The sequence below is a fragment of the Lissotriton helveticus genome, chromosome 2_1, assembly GCF_964261635.1.
Source record: "Lissotriton helveticus chromosome 2_1, aLisHel1.1, whole genome shotgun sequence".
Classification (NCBI taxonomy): domain Eukaryota; kingdom Metazoa; phylum Chordata; class Amphibia; order Caudata; family Salamandridae; genus Lissotriton; species Lissotriton helveticus.
Window position 1 is genome coordinate 359,486,781 of NC_136059.1, and position 16,112 is coordinate 359,502,892.

General features: G+C 49.7%; 1 protein-coding gene across 4 annotated transcripts in view; it reads right to left on the reverse strand.

The window, feature by feature from the left end:
• Positions 1–16,112, reverse strand: part of CPLANE1 (ciliogenesis and planar polarity effector complex subunit 1) — a 2,766,109-nt gene that overhangs the window by 2,519,725 nt on the left and 230,272 nt on the right. For all 4 annotated transcript variants that reach the window (XM_078674971.1, XM_078674972.1, XM_078674970.1 and 1 more), the window contains exon 4: positions 14,248–14,367. In XM_078674971.1, coding sequence (XP_078531097.1) covers positions 14,248–14,367 — 120 coding nt within the window. The remainder of the gene's footprint in view (positions 1–14,247; positions 14,368–16,112) is intronic.

A 16,112-nucleotide genomic window follows, 5' to 3' on the forward strand; every position in this document is an offset into this window, starting at 1 on the left:
CTATAACCTATGGTTTTTTCTGTGAATTTCATTGGTTTTTTAACAGCTAATATCTGTAGCTGTAAAATGTATTCTTCTTTAAATCCAAAAATATATGTTATATGTTTATGAATAAATTTTTTTTTTAATATTTTTTTTTCTTCGTTCCCGCTTCGCGAATCGGGAAGCTTCCCGTTAGCTGACCTTGATGCCGCGAAATAGACCGCGAGCCGGTAAACGTTTCTTTACCGCAAGTGCCGCGTTAGAAAACAACATCGTGACGCCTCCCGTCCGCATGACGTTTCACGTTGTCGCGTGATACGTCATATGACGTGCTACGTTAGCGAACTGGTACGCGAAGCGAGTCGCAAAGCGCAGGTTTCTGGAAGCAAACCGGGAGGCCCTGCAAAGCGCTTAACGTAAACACAGCAAGTCATGTGACTTGGTAATAACACTTTTCATTGGTTCATTTCACTTTTGGTTTCCTAATGATGTAAGACTAGGTCATATAATCTAAAATGAACACTTTTGATTGGTTGAGAACTCTTGTTTTTCCCAAATGATGAAAATCCCTCCTTCTTTCCTCACTCTGACTTTCATCATTGTGAGAGAAAGACCCTTTGTGATCACTGAGCAATGGCTTCTTTAGTAGCTTCAGCTGGTGCTTCCCCATCACCTCCACCACATCCAAGGAAGAGTGGACCACCTGCTCAAGTTATAATTCAACAAGAAGAAGAAGAAGAGGAACAGGACGACGAGCACGAAGAGAGGCAGTTTTTGCCTGAGCAGCCCAGGACGTCTCACCGGAAAGAAAACTTCATTTGGCAATTTTTTAAAATTCCCAAAGGTCAGAAAAAAGTAAATGCAAGATACGTAACTTGCCTTATATGTCAAGATAGACTGTCCAGAGGAACCGAGAAAAAATACAGTTTCGGAAACTACACAATGCATCGCCATATGACTAGGTGGCATCCTAACAACTACAGTGCTGCACAGTTTCGGAACGACCTAGATAATCTCCCTATTATGGCCAGAAGATCTGTTGTACCGGAAGTAACGGGACCAGAGGGCAGGGAGATGGTGCCAAATATACAAATGAAATTTGGTGAAGTAAAACACACCTGCGTATTTTGCGATGGATTCATTTCCTACGGAGAAAAAAGCATCACTCTGATCAACAGAGCTATTGACTATCATATGCAAGTTTGTACGAAACGCCCAAAATAATAAATACTTCTTTTTTTGTTTTGTTGCTCCTGTTGAGCCCTTTACAATGAATCGTTTTCATTGCCCCCTCCAAGAAAAACCCAAAAAAATATAAAACTTCAGAAAAATTCAAAAAAAGTAAAAAAATGTTCCGAAAAATAATAAAAAAAATATAAAACAACAAAAACAATAAAAAAAAAGTTCTTTTCAGAACTACCTCCCCGTTATTAAAAAATTGGTACAATATTTGGAACTGTGCCAACCTCTATTTCTCTTAGTTCGCTTCCCAGTTCGCTCGCCGGTACGCGAACTAGAAGCGAACCAAAAACAGTAAGTATAAGGGAAGGAAACAGACACTTATGTTAAAAGAAAGACAGCTATAGGGGAGTAAACTAGAGATACTATTACCCGTAATCCACTGCTGATGATGTCACATATTACATCATTCATGACATGCTCAGTGACATCATCAGCAGAGGATTGCGGGTTTTTTGGCAACGTGCCTTATCCACGGTTTAATAACGCTGCCTTTTGCTTTATATAAGTTTTCAAATTGTATGAAATATATACCAATAGGTCGTTATGAACCTTTAGGTAGTGCTTTTCTTCATGAGGTCTGGTCGCTTCCATACACATACAGATGTTTCAAAGATGATCAAGAAGTTTATCTGAATGGAGAGGAATGCACTGAGACGCCAGATCATTCACTAATGTGTAGGCACATACAGTTACACGGTTCATGCAACAAACACCGACCAAATATGGCTTGCGTGTTGCAAGGCACGCCAGTTCCTGCTATCATCCCCACGTTCAAGTTGTTGGAAAATGGTAGTTATTTGATGCTCAATAATGAAGATTGTTCTGAGTTAATTGAAAAGGGTCTGCACCTCTGTACGGGTGTTCGCTATGTGAAGCACGAAAGTTTCACGGGCCGAACTCAAGGCCACCTCTCTCTGAGACAAAAGAGCTCTTATTCTTGCCATGCCGTTGAAATCTGTCCCAAGGTTGGTATTTGTGGCCAGATTGAAAACTCCCTATGTTCATGTGTGGGAGGAAATAGAACATTTCTGCAGCAAATAACCCGTTCACTTACTGTTACGATAAAAGGAATACTTTTAATTCAGATTTGCCTTTCAATTTCAGCAAGATGGTTCCGACTATCTTTAACGCATCCTCCACAAAGACCCTGGCGCACTTTTTTAAAGTTGCTACCAGTGGTCTCGTGACTTCATTTGAGAAAATCTTTGGAGTCATCCCTGCTTCCTTTCATTCCATTTTCTCCACTCCGGTTCGTGGATTGGCATTTTTACTTGCATTACCAGCGGACGCTCTTGTGCTTTTTTACATTTTTAAATATGGATGTCCCTGGGGCGTGGCTTCGAGGGCGACAATGGCGGACGCGGCTCTGTAGAGCTCCTGCCGGCCCGATCCCTATCCGCTGATTTATCCTGGCCCAACACCTTCCTCCCTCGTCTCTACTGGTGCTGGAGTTATCGGGAGTCCGGTGGAACACGGCGGTGTGGTCGTTGCTGCTGGGGACTGCCGCCGGCGCGGCCGTGGAAGACCGTGCCTGCTGGGCCTGCTTGCCGCGCGGTAAGCCGGGACCTCAATTTTTGTCCAGCCCACCGGAGGGCCCTAGCCGCGGGCCGGGCGTTGTGCGTCTTGGCCCGCAGGGCCGGAGTGGAGTCACCGGGGCTGTGGACCGGAGGGCCCGCTGGCCGTCTCCTGCGGTGTGGTAGCTCGGCGGTGCGGACCTGAGGATCATCCTGGTCGGGCCCCCCCGGACAGACTCGGAGAGTCGGATGCGCTGGCTGAGGCGGACGGCCTAGAGGCGCCATTCCGGCGGTTCCTGCTTGGACCCCTGCCTTGCGATATCCGCGCCCTGGTGGTGCGCCTCTCCCGTGGTTCTGGCCTGTATCCTGGCGGGCTGGGGGTGGACGGACCCCGAGGGATTGGTGTACTGAGGACGCCCTGAAACTTGCTCGCCGGCCATTCCCCCATAGCAGGTTCATCTCACTGAGCTGCCATGACGAGAGGCAGAGGTAGTCATGCTGCCACCACGACGGGGCCCATAGACAAGTTCACCGGCCCCGGGGGGAGTGCTGGTGCGGCCGGTGGAGGTCAAGCTGCTGGCCCGGACAATGCGGAGCTGCTGACGGCCATCACACAATCTCGGGATATGTTAGACGCGAAGATTGGCGCGGTGGGCGCTGATGTAATGCTGTTGCGCCAGGACCTCCGCCAGGCGGTCGCCCGCATCACAGAAGCGGAAACCAGGGTCACGACGGTGGAGGGCGACGTCGGGGCCCTGAAGAAGAGAGTCGCTGACCTGGAGCAGACGCAGCGGGGCCTGGCGCTCCGTGTGGAAGATGCGGAAGGGCGGGCAAGGCGGAACAACCTGCGCTTTGTCGGCTTCCCGGAGGACTGCGAGAAAGGGCCTATGGATGCCTTCCTATCCCGGTGGCTGGAGAGCTGGCTACCCCCGGACGCCCTGTCAAGCTGCTTCGTGGTGGAACGCGCCCACCGCGCCCTAACGCAAAAACCGCCGGCAGGGGAGCGGCCCCGCCCGGTCATAGCTCGGATCCTTAATTATCATGATAGAGACGTCATCCTCCGAGAGGCCCGGCTCAAGGACACCCTGCTGTTTGATAACTGTAAAATTATGATCTTCCCGGACTATACTAAACTGGTCCAGCAGCAGAGACACTCCTTTCTGGCGGCCAAGGCCAAGCTGCGGGGCCTGAAGATCCAGTACTCGCTACTCTATCCGGCCCGCCTTCGCGTGATCTTCAACTCGAAGACCCACTTCTTCGATTCCCCGGAGGCCGTCTTCGCCTGGACTGACGAGACGGTCAGGCTTCGACCGCATGTCCAGCCAGGGCTGCACTCTGGGTCCTCACGCAGTTCTTCTCAGGAACGGAGCGACCAACCGAACAAGGGGAAGCGGCATCGCAAATCTCGCTCGAGGCGGAGGTCCCTGTCCCGAGACCCCCTTTTGGGGGACACGCAGCCGGAGACGGATTGCTCTGGCGGGGGGCCCTGATTGCTGTCTACCGACATTTTGCTCCTTGCTTTGCATCTGTGGCCATCCGCCGCGGTGACCGCCTGCCGGTCGGCAGTACAGACATAATTTGGTGCAGTATTATCTAATTATTATTTTTTTTTTACCTCTCTTTGGGACTCATGTGAACTGATGCTCTTTATCATGCACCGCTTTTGATTGTGCCTTATGTTGGGGGGGAGGGGGTTGGGGCATGCTTTACGGGCTGCCTCCTCCTGTTGGGTTTGGGGGGTGGTGTTGGGAGTGTACTTGGTTGGTGGTAGGGGGGTTGTTTGGGATCCTTTGGCATGTCTGACTTTTGGCGCTATGTTCTGGGCCTGGAGTACCATATGCCGCGACAGATGCTTCATTGTTCTTTGAGGTATTGGGGTGGGGGAGGGGGGTCTTGGGATGTTGGGTGGTTAGATGGGGGGGTCTGCTTTTCGGGGTTTGTGGGGTTTGGGGTCCTGTTTTCTGGGGGGCACGAGGTCTTTGTGAATTTTGCAACTGTGGGGTCTGGGGCGCGGGCTGGGAGTCGGGAAGTGTGGGGTTGGGTACATTGTGATAATGGCTGATATTCCTCACTCAGCGCCCTCTGGCGCTTCCATGCGTGTTCTTAGCTGGAATGTACGGGGTCTATTGGACAAGATTAAACGGGGGGCGGTGCTTCGCTGGGCTAAGAGGGACATGGCGGATGTGCTCCTTCTTCAAGAGACACACATGCTAGGTACAAAGGCCCTGAGTCTGCAGCGCTTTGGCTTTCATCAGGTGTTCCATGCCGGATTTACTTGGGGCTCCAGGGGAGCGGCCGTTCTTATTCATAGACGGCTGGCATACGTTCATGAGCGTCAATGGCTTGACCCCCAGGGACGATTTGTATTTGTACAAGGGAAGGTGGGTGCGGAGCCTGTTGTGTTTGGCTGTGTATATGCCCCCCCCCCCTGCAGTGGGCCTTAGCTGAACGATTGTTTGCCTTGTGGACTGAACTCCCCCACTCCATGGCCGTGATTGGTGGTGACTGGAATGATGTGCTGGACGTGGCTTTGGACCGGCAGAGGAGACCTGGAGTGGCACTTGTGTCCTCCCCTACACGGTTGGGGGCTATGGTTGATGGTCTGGGTTGGGTGGATGTGTGGAGACATTTGCATGCGGAGCGGCGAGAATACACCTATGTTTCGGCTGTCCATGGCTCCCTTTCGCGCTTGGATTGTGTGTTTGTTCCGAGGGCTTTCCTTGACAGAGTGAAGGGAGCAGCGATTCGGCCTCGCGGGCTCTCTGATCATTCCCCGGTGGCAGTTCAAATTGACTTGTGCAAAGCACGCCCCCCTTTCAGATGGTGAATGTCCGCGTGGCATCTGCAGCGCCCTGATTACTCCCAACATCTACGTAGCGCGATCGCCCACTATTGGCAGGACAACCTTACTGGGGGGATGGATGCAGTGACCGTCTGGGAGGCTATGAAGCCCACCCTGCGGGGAATAGATATTGCTTGGTGTGCATCTGCTCGCCGGACTCGGCTGGAAAGCATTGTTGCAGCTGCAGGGCGGGTGGAGGAGCTTGAGGCTCGACACAGCGAGGCACCCGATGATATGGCGCTGCGACTACTCCTGCAGGCACAGCAGTCTTACTCCTCGGTCTTATTAGACGAGGCTCGTCAGGCGTGGTTGGCCACCCGTAGCCGGGTGTACCAGTGGGGTGACAAATCTTGCACTATGCTCCATAGGCTTTGCCAACAGACCCTGCAGCCTCTTACACTGCCGGGCCTTGTTGATGGTGCGGGAGTGGCGATCACAGACCCGGCAACTCTTGCAACGAGTTTTGCGCGCTATTATGGGCATCAATATGCCACCCGGGAGACCCTCCCCCCCGCCGCTATTGCTGATTATATTGCGTCGGTTCCCCCATCTGCTGTGCCCGATGAGGTGCGCGATGCCCTGGACCTTCCCCTGACGGCTGAGGAGCTGGGTGACGCGCTGGGTCAACTGAATGTGGGCAAGGCGCCGGGGCCGAGCGGATTCCCCAGCGAATTCTATAAGAAGTTCCATCTGCAGCTCGGGCCGCATTACATGCGGGCCCTGGAACAGGCGCGAGAACATGGCCGCCTCCCACCGGATTGGCGCCATGCCGAAATCGTGGTGTTCCTGAAGCCGGGTAGGCCCCCTGATCGCCTTGAATCTTATCGCCCCATATCCCTTATTAATTTCGAGGCCAAGCTCCTGGCCAAGGCGCTGGCGAACCGCTTGCTTCCCCACATCTCAGCCCTTGTCCACCCAGATCAGGCAGGCTTTATGCCGCGCCGGGCAACGAGACACAATATACGGCGGGCGCAGGCCGCGATACAAGCGATTGAGTCTTCGGAGGATCCGGCGGCGCTACTGCTGGCTGATATCGATAGTGCCTTTGATTCGGTCAGCTGGACCTTTCTTTTTACCCTGCTGCCACTGCTGAACCTCGGCCCGGTCTTCCTTTCCTATGTCAGGTTGCTTTACACCGAGATCACAGCCTCGGTGCGTATCTCAGGGGCGGCATCAGCTCGTTTCCCAGTGTCCAGGGGCACGCGTCAAGGCTGTCCGCTCTCCCCTTACCTCTTCGCGCTGGCCATGGAGCCGCTGGCCGCCAGGGTGCGCCGCGATGCGCTCTACCGTGGCTTCGTCTGGGGTGCGGATCACTCGGACCGCATAGCTTTATATGCGGATGATGTGTTATTTTTCATGACCAACCTGCAGCGTACGGGTCCTCGTGTCCTGGAACTGATGCAGGAGTTTGGTCAGGCGTCGGGGCTTTTCCTTAACCCGCGCAAGTCAACCTTGTGGGTGCTGGGGGGTGACACAGTGGCCTGCCCTTGGGCTGCGTCCCTTCAGATGGCTGTGGAGGGGGTGAAATACCTGGGTGTCTTCCTCTCTGCCTCGCCCGCAGTGGCGTGGGACCGGAACATCCAGCCAGTGTGGGATCGGGTCCAACTGGACGTCAAGACGTGGACGCGCATGCCTCTTAATATCTACGGCCGATCGGCCATCTTTAAGATGGTGGCCTTGCCCCGTCTCCTTTACCAACTGCAGAATCATCCCTTCCAGGTTGACCCACAGTGGTTCCGTACGGTTGACTCTGTGCTGGGCCGGTTTCTGTGGGCTGGAGGTGCCTCCAGAGTAGCGCTGCGCACATGCTTCCTCTCTACGTACTGCGGCGGCTTGGCGTCCGCGGATATTTTGTCTTACTATCAGGCCTCCCATCTCCTTGTGCTTAACGAGTGGTGGTATGGGGACCGTAGTGATCCGGCCTATGCACTGGAGCATTCCCTGATGGATGGCGCCTCCCTTCACACCTTGTTGTATTCGGCCGGGCGGAGGCGACTACTTCCGCAGGTCACCCAGGTGGTCTTCGCGGTCTGGCGGCGGGCCCTGCACCGTATGGGCTGGTGGGGTCGACTGACGGCTGAAACCCCGTTGTGGCGTAATGGCCTATTGCCGGCGCTGGCGTCTCTGTCCGGGTTTGCCGGCTGGGATGCGATCGGGATCTCGTCCCTCGGCCAGGTCCTCTCTGGTACTACCCTAAAATCCTTTCAGGACCTCAGTTCTGAATTTAGCATGCCCAGGACCCAGTTCTTCCGCTACCTTCAATTTCGTCACGCTCTTACTCCTAGCCTGGTGGGCCTGGAGCAGCTCCCTGCCTTTAGTCCCATCGAGGCAAAACTTTTTATGGGAGACCTGGGTGACAAGAAGGTCTCTCAGATATACAGTTCTCTGGTCACTCACTGTTCCCCTTCGCTCTCGGCGCTGAGGGCCTCTTGGGAGGGTGATGTTGGTCCCCTGGATGACGACGACTGGCGCGAGGCCCTTGAATCTCCCCGTGGTGCTGCTATAGCTATCCGCCTCCGCTTCATCCAGTTCAAATACCTCCACCGGGCTTACTATACTAGACACCGCCTATGGCGGGCGGGCCTTATCGCGACTCCGGAGTGCCTGAGGTGTGGTTCTGAAGAGGGCACCCTTTTTCATACTGTGTGGTCCTGTGAGAGACTGACTCGATTCTGGGCTGGGGTTTGGGACTGCCTGTCCGAGGTGTTGGGATGGGACCTGCCCCGTACCCCTAGGCTGGGCCTTCTTCATGTTCTGGAAAACGTTGGGGGCAATATTTACAAACGCCATTTGTTGTTGCTGGGGCTAGTGGTGGCGAAGAGAGATTTGGCGCAGGCCTGGAAGAGCGAGCGCGTCCCCCCACTCGGGGCCTGGAAGGCATGCCTGGACTTCCTCATGGGTCTGGAGCAGCCTGTTTTCGAAGCCCCGGGGTGTCCCCGCAAACATTACAAAATCTGGAAACAGTGGGCGGATTACAGGGGCCTGCTTCTTGACCCCCCCGTGGATATTGATGATGCATTACCGCTGGATGTGGACCCCGCACTCTAGGCTGCTGGCCGGCTCCACCTTGTAGGTCATCTCCTATTGCTGGACTGTGATCACGTGCACTGGGTTAGGGTGGGATAAGGGGTGGGTAGCTGCGGGCGGGGTGGGTTGGCGTTTTTGGGGTTGGGTGGGTGAGGTAGTTCGTTATCTTTCAGTCTATAACGCTGGGTTCAATGCTGTACTAATGCTGTGTCTCTTTCTATCTGTCGTTGACAGTCTCCTCCTGACTGTGGAGGGCTGTACTGAAACTTGCTTGAACTCATAATAAAATTGGTTTTGAAAACAAAAATATGGATGTCCCTCCTATGCAACCTCCCACCCTGCAGCTGCTGACACTGTTCCGCAATCGCATGCTAGAATATTATGGCACAATGCCGTTGGCGATATTAAGCACGGCATATGGATTATCTTTTCGATTCTCCTACTTCACCTGTGTCCAGCCTGTATTTCACTGCCTGACCTGTGATTTCGATTGGGCCATTGATTTGTGTCTCTGCGGACCGGTTTCTCCTGACGTCGACTTTAATCAGCTGATGACTCCTATCATTACTCACGAGTTGGTTTGTCCTGGCGAAAGGATTATGGCTGTGGCATTGATGCATGGACTACTTGGTCCCTGGAATTTACTGGCGGCAGCACAGTCTTTCTTGGAACAGAGCTTTCTTGAAAACCCACCGAGCTGTCCTCTGATGGTGATAGAGGATCCGGTGCTGGGAGAGCACGTATGTTCTTTTCCGCTTTTAAATTGGATGGCTGAACTGTTTTCGGATGAAGACGGTGACTTCCTATTGGAGGCTGTTGCAGCTTATTTTGCATACACAGTTATGTCATAGACCTTTTTCATGTTTGATATGCTGAGTACTAGCATTTCATTGACAATTCATTGACTTATTTGTCAAGTTTTTATTATTTACCTTGCCTATTGGCTTAAGACTCGATAAAGTACTTGGCTGTTTTATTTTTCTTTAGCATTAAATTTTCCTAGTTTTTAATGCTTTACCTTGCGGACCGTCCACATATAAACTTGCAATCTGCTCTCATGAGATGGCACTTCTATTATCTTATTCAGTTCGTTTCCGGATCATGGGGAGGTGTCATCTAGGTCCTGGATATCTTTACACCGTGTTAAGTTAGCATGGGCTCATTACCGGTTTAAACGCCATGTTTCCTTTTTTGCAACTTCTGCACACGACACTTAGTTGTTGCTTTAGCTTTCCACCTAGTAGTTCATCGTGGTTTACATGAGAATAATATGTTATTGCTCTACTATCTGCTTTGCTTGTTAAACTATATCTGTACAGCGAGTGCTAAAGTTTCAAGAACAACACGATACAGAATTGTTATGAGGTCTGATCTCCACGACTTCATACTCATAACATAAGTGCAACTTCTGCCAATTCTGGGCATGAGGCGAGTTTTATATTGCTTTGCCGAACACACATACACAACAGTTGATGCGGTTCACATGAAGAGAGAGCTGGTGTATGCTGATGTGATTCCTTCAAATCTAAGACACTAAAGTATGGGCACGCCCTAAACCAACACAAAGAGACCTTCTTAGCAAATATTATAATATGTGTATTAGGGAGGGTGAGATATAAGCAGCCGCGGGCCGTGGAGGGAGTTACGGTGAGGCAGGGAGGCGGGGAGGGGGAGAAGCAGGGTGGAGCCCTCTCTACCTTGCCCCTCCCCCTCCCCGCCTCCCTGCCCCACCGTAACTCCCTCCACGGCCCGCGGCTGCTTATAAGTGTTGCTAACTCTTATTCATTTACAGCATGTTAACATACTGTCACCATTCGCTTTTTATGTACTAGTAACTATGCTGGTAATTTTGCTACTGATAATATGTGTACTTCTATTATCTAAGATACTACGCCTGAGAAGACGGCATTAGTAAATAAACATTTCAAATACACATGTGTTCTTCTTAACTCCATGTTCTGGTTTCTAAGAAATATATAACGACCGACTGTTCATGAGTTCCACGTATCCTGAGGTACTATAAGTTCATATTCTGGATTGTCTAAACATTGAGAGTTTGTTATATCCAATGTGACACTGTACCTAGCTTGCTAAGGAGTTTTTGATTACTAACGTGAGTTTTGGGACACCCTAATTCGCCGAGGTTCCAATCCTCTGTCCACAGTTATGTGTGAGAACAGAAACCCTGCGACAGGGGCACCCCCGACCCTTGCTGGAGCTTCATCACACTTGCGATACAACTCCAGCAATGCGCCACCTTTACGGCACAGATACATCACGCATCTGTGCTGTTTTTGCCCCATGATGCGCCGCATTGTAAATGCAGCACACCATAGGTGACGGAACAGCGGCACAGAATGACTAACACATCCCTGGTGATGCGCCAGTCATCATAAATGTATCCCTATGCTTCTTATCTTGTTAGAGATGAACCGCCATATGTATCATCAAAGTTTTTTGCATTTCCTAAATAGCGAACTTTAAGGAATAAATAGCGATTCTTTACCATTCCTAGTTTGCGATTAGCTATTTGCTAATTACAAATTACCCATTCATTTCCTTCATTTCCATAGGGCGGTTGGACTCACTTTTAGCTCGAACGGCTGAATGGATTTCCACGAAACTTGGCAAAATTGTAGGGACTGGTAGCCCGATGTGCCTTTGCTATGTCTCAAGATATATGCTCCAGTGGTTTTTACGAAAATTAACTTTGAAAAATATATATTGGGCTACATTGGCCTATATATATGTTGGAGCCCAAATGTAGCCCAATGTAGCCCAATGTAGCCCAATGAAGCCCAATGTAGCCCAATGTAGCCCAAAGATGGCCGCCAGACACACAAAAAAACAAATGTAGCCCAAATATCAGCCAGATGTAGCCCAACTATAGCCCAGTGACAGAATGACCAATCAGCTTCGCAAACCTCCGTTACGCGAAGCGGAGCGCTGTTACAGATATATATCTTTTTTTGAACGTTAATTTCTCAAAATCCACTGGAGCACATATATTGAGACCTAGCAAAGGCACATCGGGCTACCAGTCCCTAATATTTTGCCAAGTTTCGTGCAAATCCATTCAGCCGTTCGATTATTATTATTATTATTTTTTTTTGCCCCGCGGGGCCCTTTTAAAACCTCCACATCAAACCTAGGGGGTCAGCGAGGATCTACTATGCCCCCTTATAGTTATTTCCCCCTTTGTTTTGACCTCCTCTTGTCTCTCGATCCTACCGAGAGACAAGATGGCGGCCGCTACGGACTTTTTGGAATGTTGACAGACGCCGGAGAACCAATCAGCTTCGCTTCACAAAGCTCCGTTGCGCGTAAAGTACGCGAACCGGAGCGCTGCCTGGTCCGCTGTTACAGATATATATCTTTTTTTTAAACGTTAATTTCTCAAAATCCACTGGAGCACATATATTGAGACCTACAAAAGGCACATCGGGCTACCAGTCCCTACAATTTTGCCAAGTTTCGTGCAAATCCATTCAGCCGTTCGGGCTAAAAGTGAGGCCAACCGCCCTATGGAAAACTCAATGTTAAAAACACGTTTTGGGACCCCCCTTTTTTCTCGGCCCCCCCTTGACGAACCCCCCCCCAAATTTTCAAGGGCTGCTCAGAAACAAAATGTGCCATTTTCCTGAAAATTTCAGCCAATTCCGTCCACAAACGCCAAAGTTATTAGACATAGAATTTTCAAAAAACCCATAGAGAAAAAATCCTAACTATATATACCTACTGGCGACCGCCAGTAGGTAATATATATATATATATATATATATGTGTGTGTGTCATTTTTTCACATATCACTGCAGCCCATATAAAAGAGGCTAAACAATGTAACAATAAATAACTGCTTTTGCATTCATATATTATAGAATATAGACCACAGGAGGGCAAGCATTACTTGAACTCTTTTTAATGAGTAGACTCAAAATAATCTGCATAAGAGCAAGCATTGTTAGCCTGTAGGCTGTACTGAAAACCAATAGCTTTGAAAATGAAAGCAATTGTAACCCAAAAAACTGGCACTGTGCCTTTAAGGCAGTCATGACCCCCAGCTTCCAATCAGGCCTCAGGGGTGACAGTTAGGTTAGTTGTTCTTTCCGGCACCTTCAGTCAGGACCCTGGAATTCACAGCTCTGACTTTTTTGACTTTTTGTCAAATAGTTCTCTACTTTTTTGTGGTTTTCTATTGACGAGGATACGCAGGAAGAGAAATGAATTTTATTTCTTACCTACACCAAAATCCTGTGCACACCCCTATGGGACCAGGTCAGGATTAATGGGGTTGTCAGACTCCATTTGGAGGATTGTGGGACAAACAGAGGTTACTGGTCCACGGTTTGGGGCTGGGACTATTTATCACCAATATCCTTCCGACTATGTCTCTGGAAACTGGGCTAAGTACGAAACCATGAGCACTTCACTCTGCGATAGCAGTAGCAAACTGAGACAGGTTTCTCAGGGAGGTAGAACGGGGGGTCATCAAGCTTGGCACTCAATCACATAGCAACACAATAACTGATTGCTCCAATCAGAGATTCATTTTTTATAAAAGAAAGTAGTTTAATACACTCAAAAATGAAATACTACAAACTACAATATGCAAGTATGAGTATCCATTGGTGCAGGACCATTATACCCAGGGTTAAGGTCCCCTTATCCGGATTAGTTGTAAAATATGGTATGCCAGACTACAAGCACAAGCGCAGTACTGTCCTCTTTCAGAATTTGTGCGCTCAGTCTTACAGCCCTAGTCAGAGTAAGTCAATCTCACAAGCACTAGTACTTTTCACCTGCTAGATGTGGTCGGAGCCTGTAGTACATGCCTGGTCTCATTTACCTCTTCCAAGAAGAAGACACTCCAGCTGCAAGTTCGTCGACGCCCAGTCTTGTCTGTGGAAACAGCATGTGTGAAGGCCGCTTCCTGGAGTCTGGCTAGCAGGCAGGCTACTGCATTACTGGCAATCTCCAGTCCTTTACAGGCCTTCTCCCGCAAGCAGAGAGAATCGGGCAGACACAGAGGTCCTTGGGCCACCGAAGGCACTTCTCAGAGTAGCAGTGCAGTACGGATAGCACACAAAGGTGGGACAGTTGCTTGGCTCACACAGATCCGGTCTGTTGTTCCTGTGGCGCATGCTGCTTTAGCCACACTTCATTACTTTGCAGGGGCACAGTCCACTTTGGGTAAAAATGTTCAAGGTCATAGTGGGACCTTGCTCACATAGACTGTGCCACAGTACAGGCCACCTGCAGGGTCACTATGGTACAGTCCGCTCAAGCTCATTTCAGTAGTGCCATAGTACAGCCGCTTCAGAGTTACAGCGGGGTAATCTACTTCAGGCACTGTGGGAAAGTATTATTTGGGTTGACAAGTGTCCACCTCAAAGGATAAGGCCACCAACTGCTAGATGTCCCCCAGATTAAATAAGATAGACATGTGCTCAATCCCTGGTAACGCAACACAGAGCAGTCAGGCTTTTATTTTAGTGACAATGTACTTTGAAAATGCAACCGAGGGATAATAATGAGGAAGTCTGAAATATTTTGTGCATAACTGTATGTAAATGCACAACTGCTGGTTTGTCAATTCTTCTCAATACTAATCAGCAGTAGCGAGAAAAACAGGTTTCATACCGTCTGATGCTGTAATTTCATTACTAAGTTCTTCTGTTAAGGCTACTGTCTTCACAACATCTTGATCTTTGCTCCACAGAAATATTTCTCCCGAAGTAAGCGCTCCTGCCAACCAAGCACCTGAGAGAGAGAGAGACGATGGCAACAGTTCAAAAGGATTCTCGAAACATCAGTGCAGCATCATAACATTATATTGTGTAAATCTCTAACTTGACAAAAATATATACAAAATGCAGTGTCACTAAAATAAAGATAGGCATATATTTAAAATACATTTATATATTTTTTTATAGTATGTAAATTAATTACCAAAGTACTCACTCCTCAAAAGAACTGGGTAAATACAGTTTTAATTATCTGCGTAAGAGATATAAACTGACGAGCCCGTTTCACTGCTGCCCCATTGTGTTGCCTCAGCTCTACCTCGCTGACACTCCGCCACATCGCCAGGGTCAGTCAGGACTCTGAGAGCCATAGGTCCTAGCAGCCTGCCGCCGCCCACGTCATCACCAGTGCCAGGAGGCGCTTCAAAAAGCAGCGCAGGCTCCCGCTCCCGCAGCGCGGGACGCGTGTATCATTGACCGGAGGAGGCTGAGCTGGGCTACCCCCCTAACGCCTGGTATTTGGACATCTTACATCACTCACCTTCACAGATGGTAAAACAGAAGGTGAAATCAAACGACCCAGGGGCCGAAATCACCAACACGCCATACTCATTTTTAAGAGCGGCAGATGTTCTTTCAAAAGAGATTGAGATTACAGAATGGCGCCTCTCGCTTGAGGAGGTGAGATCCTGCTTGGGACTATCTGGACCTGGCTCTTTACTAACTAGCCCAACCCCCGCTGTACCTGTTGGGACTATACCTGCCTCTGACACTGCAGTAGAAATCCAGTCTCAATCTCAAAGCAGCCCTTCATCTGAACCGCAGGGCAAAAAGAGGAGGAGGATGGTGAAGAAGACCACTGCACCTAAGACTGCGAGACCTTTTGATCGAAACACCGAGTGCCCTTCCCAGTCCAGATTGAGGGTTGAGCCGCAATTAACAGACGATCTATGCAGGAAGTAGGGACGTTCTTTCTCTCTACTTTTGCAACACCCTTTAATAAGACTAGAAAAAATAGAAGAATCTGTGTCTCTGTTGTGTAACAGTCTTTGAGTCTCTGTCTTGGGCGGGGGGGGGGGGGGGGGAGGTGGGACAGGCACATACAACTAGCTCTGATCACTGTAATTCTCCATTGCCTAGCGCGACTCATTTGCCCCCTCCCAATGACTTGGCTACAGATCTTGTACCAATACTAGCTATATCGAAGCCACCCACTGATACTCATTACCCTGCTAAGAAAATTGACCTTTCTTCGAGGGGGTTGGAGCAGAGGTGTCTTTCTCAGCCTTCACATTCTTCAAATATGCACCCTCCCCAGCGTCCTTCCTTAACTTTATAGGCAACTTAGATTTATTAGGGGGCTGCTGCTGTTAACGCTCAATCCATTGCAAATAATGTTAGCCCAGGCAGCGCTGGTACAGGCGCTCATCATAGGGGGTATACTATTAATCAACCGTTTGCTAAAGCCAAGGCAGGTGTAATTATAGATCTCCCTCCAGCAGACTGTCCTTTTGTTCTAGTATTTGCAAATATCCCAGAACTAAAACCGGACCAGCAAGAAACCACAGAGCAGCTAATCTATAAAGCCCTGCACTGGCTTTTTAAGCACACAGGGGACAGATTTAATCTGTATCAACGTCATTTCATGGCTAGGAGATTAAACTGGGTAGGAAGAGGCCCGAAAACTATAGGAGGGGATTGCATCACTATTCATTTCAACAATCAGTATATGGTAGGCGAACTCTTAAGAATACTGCCAAG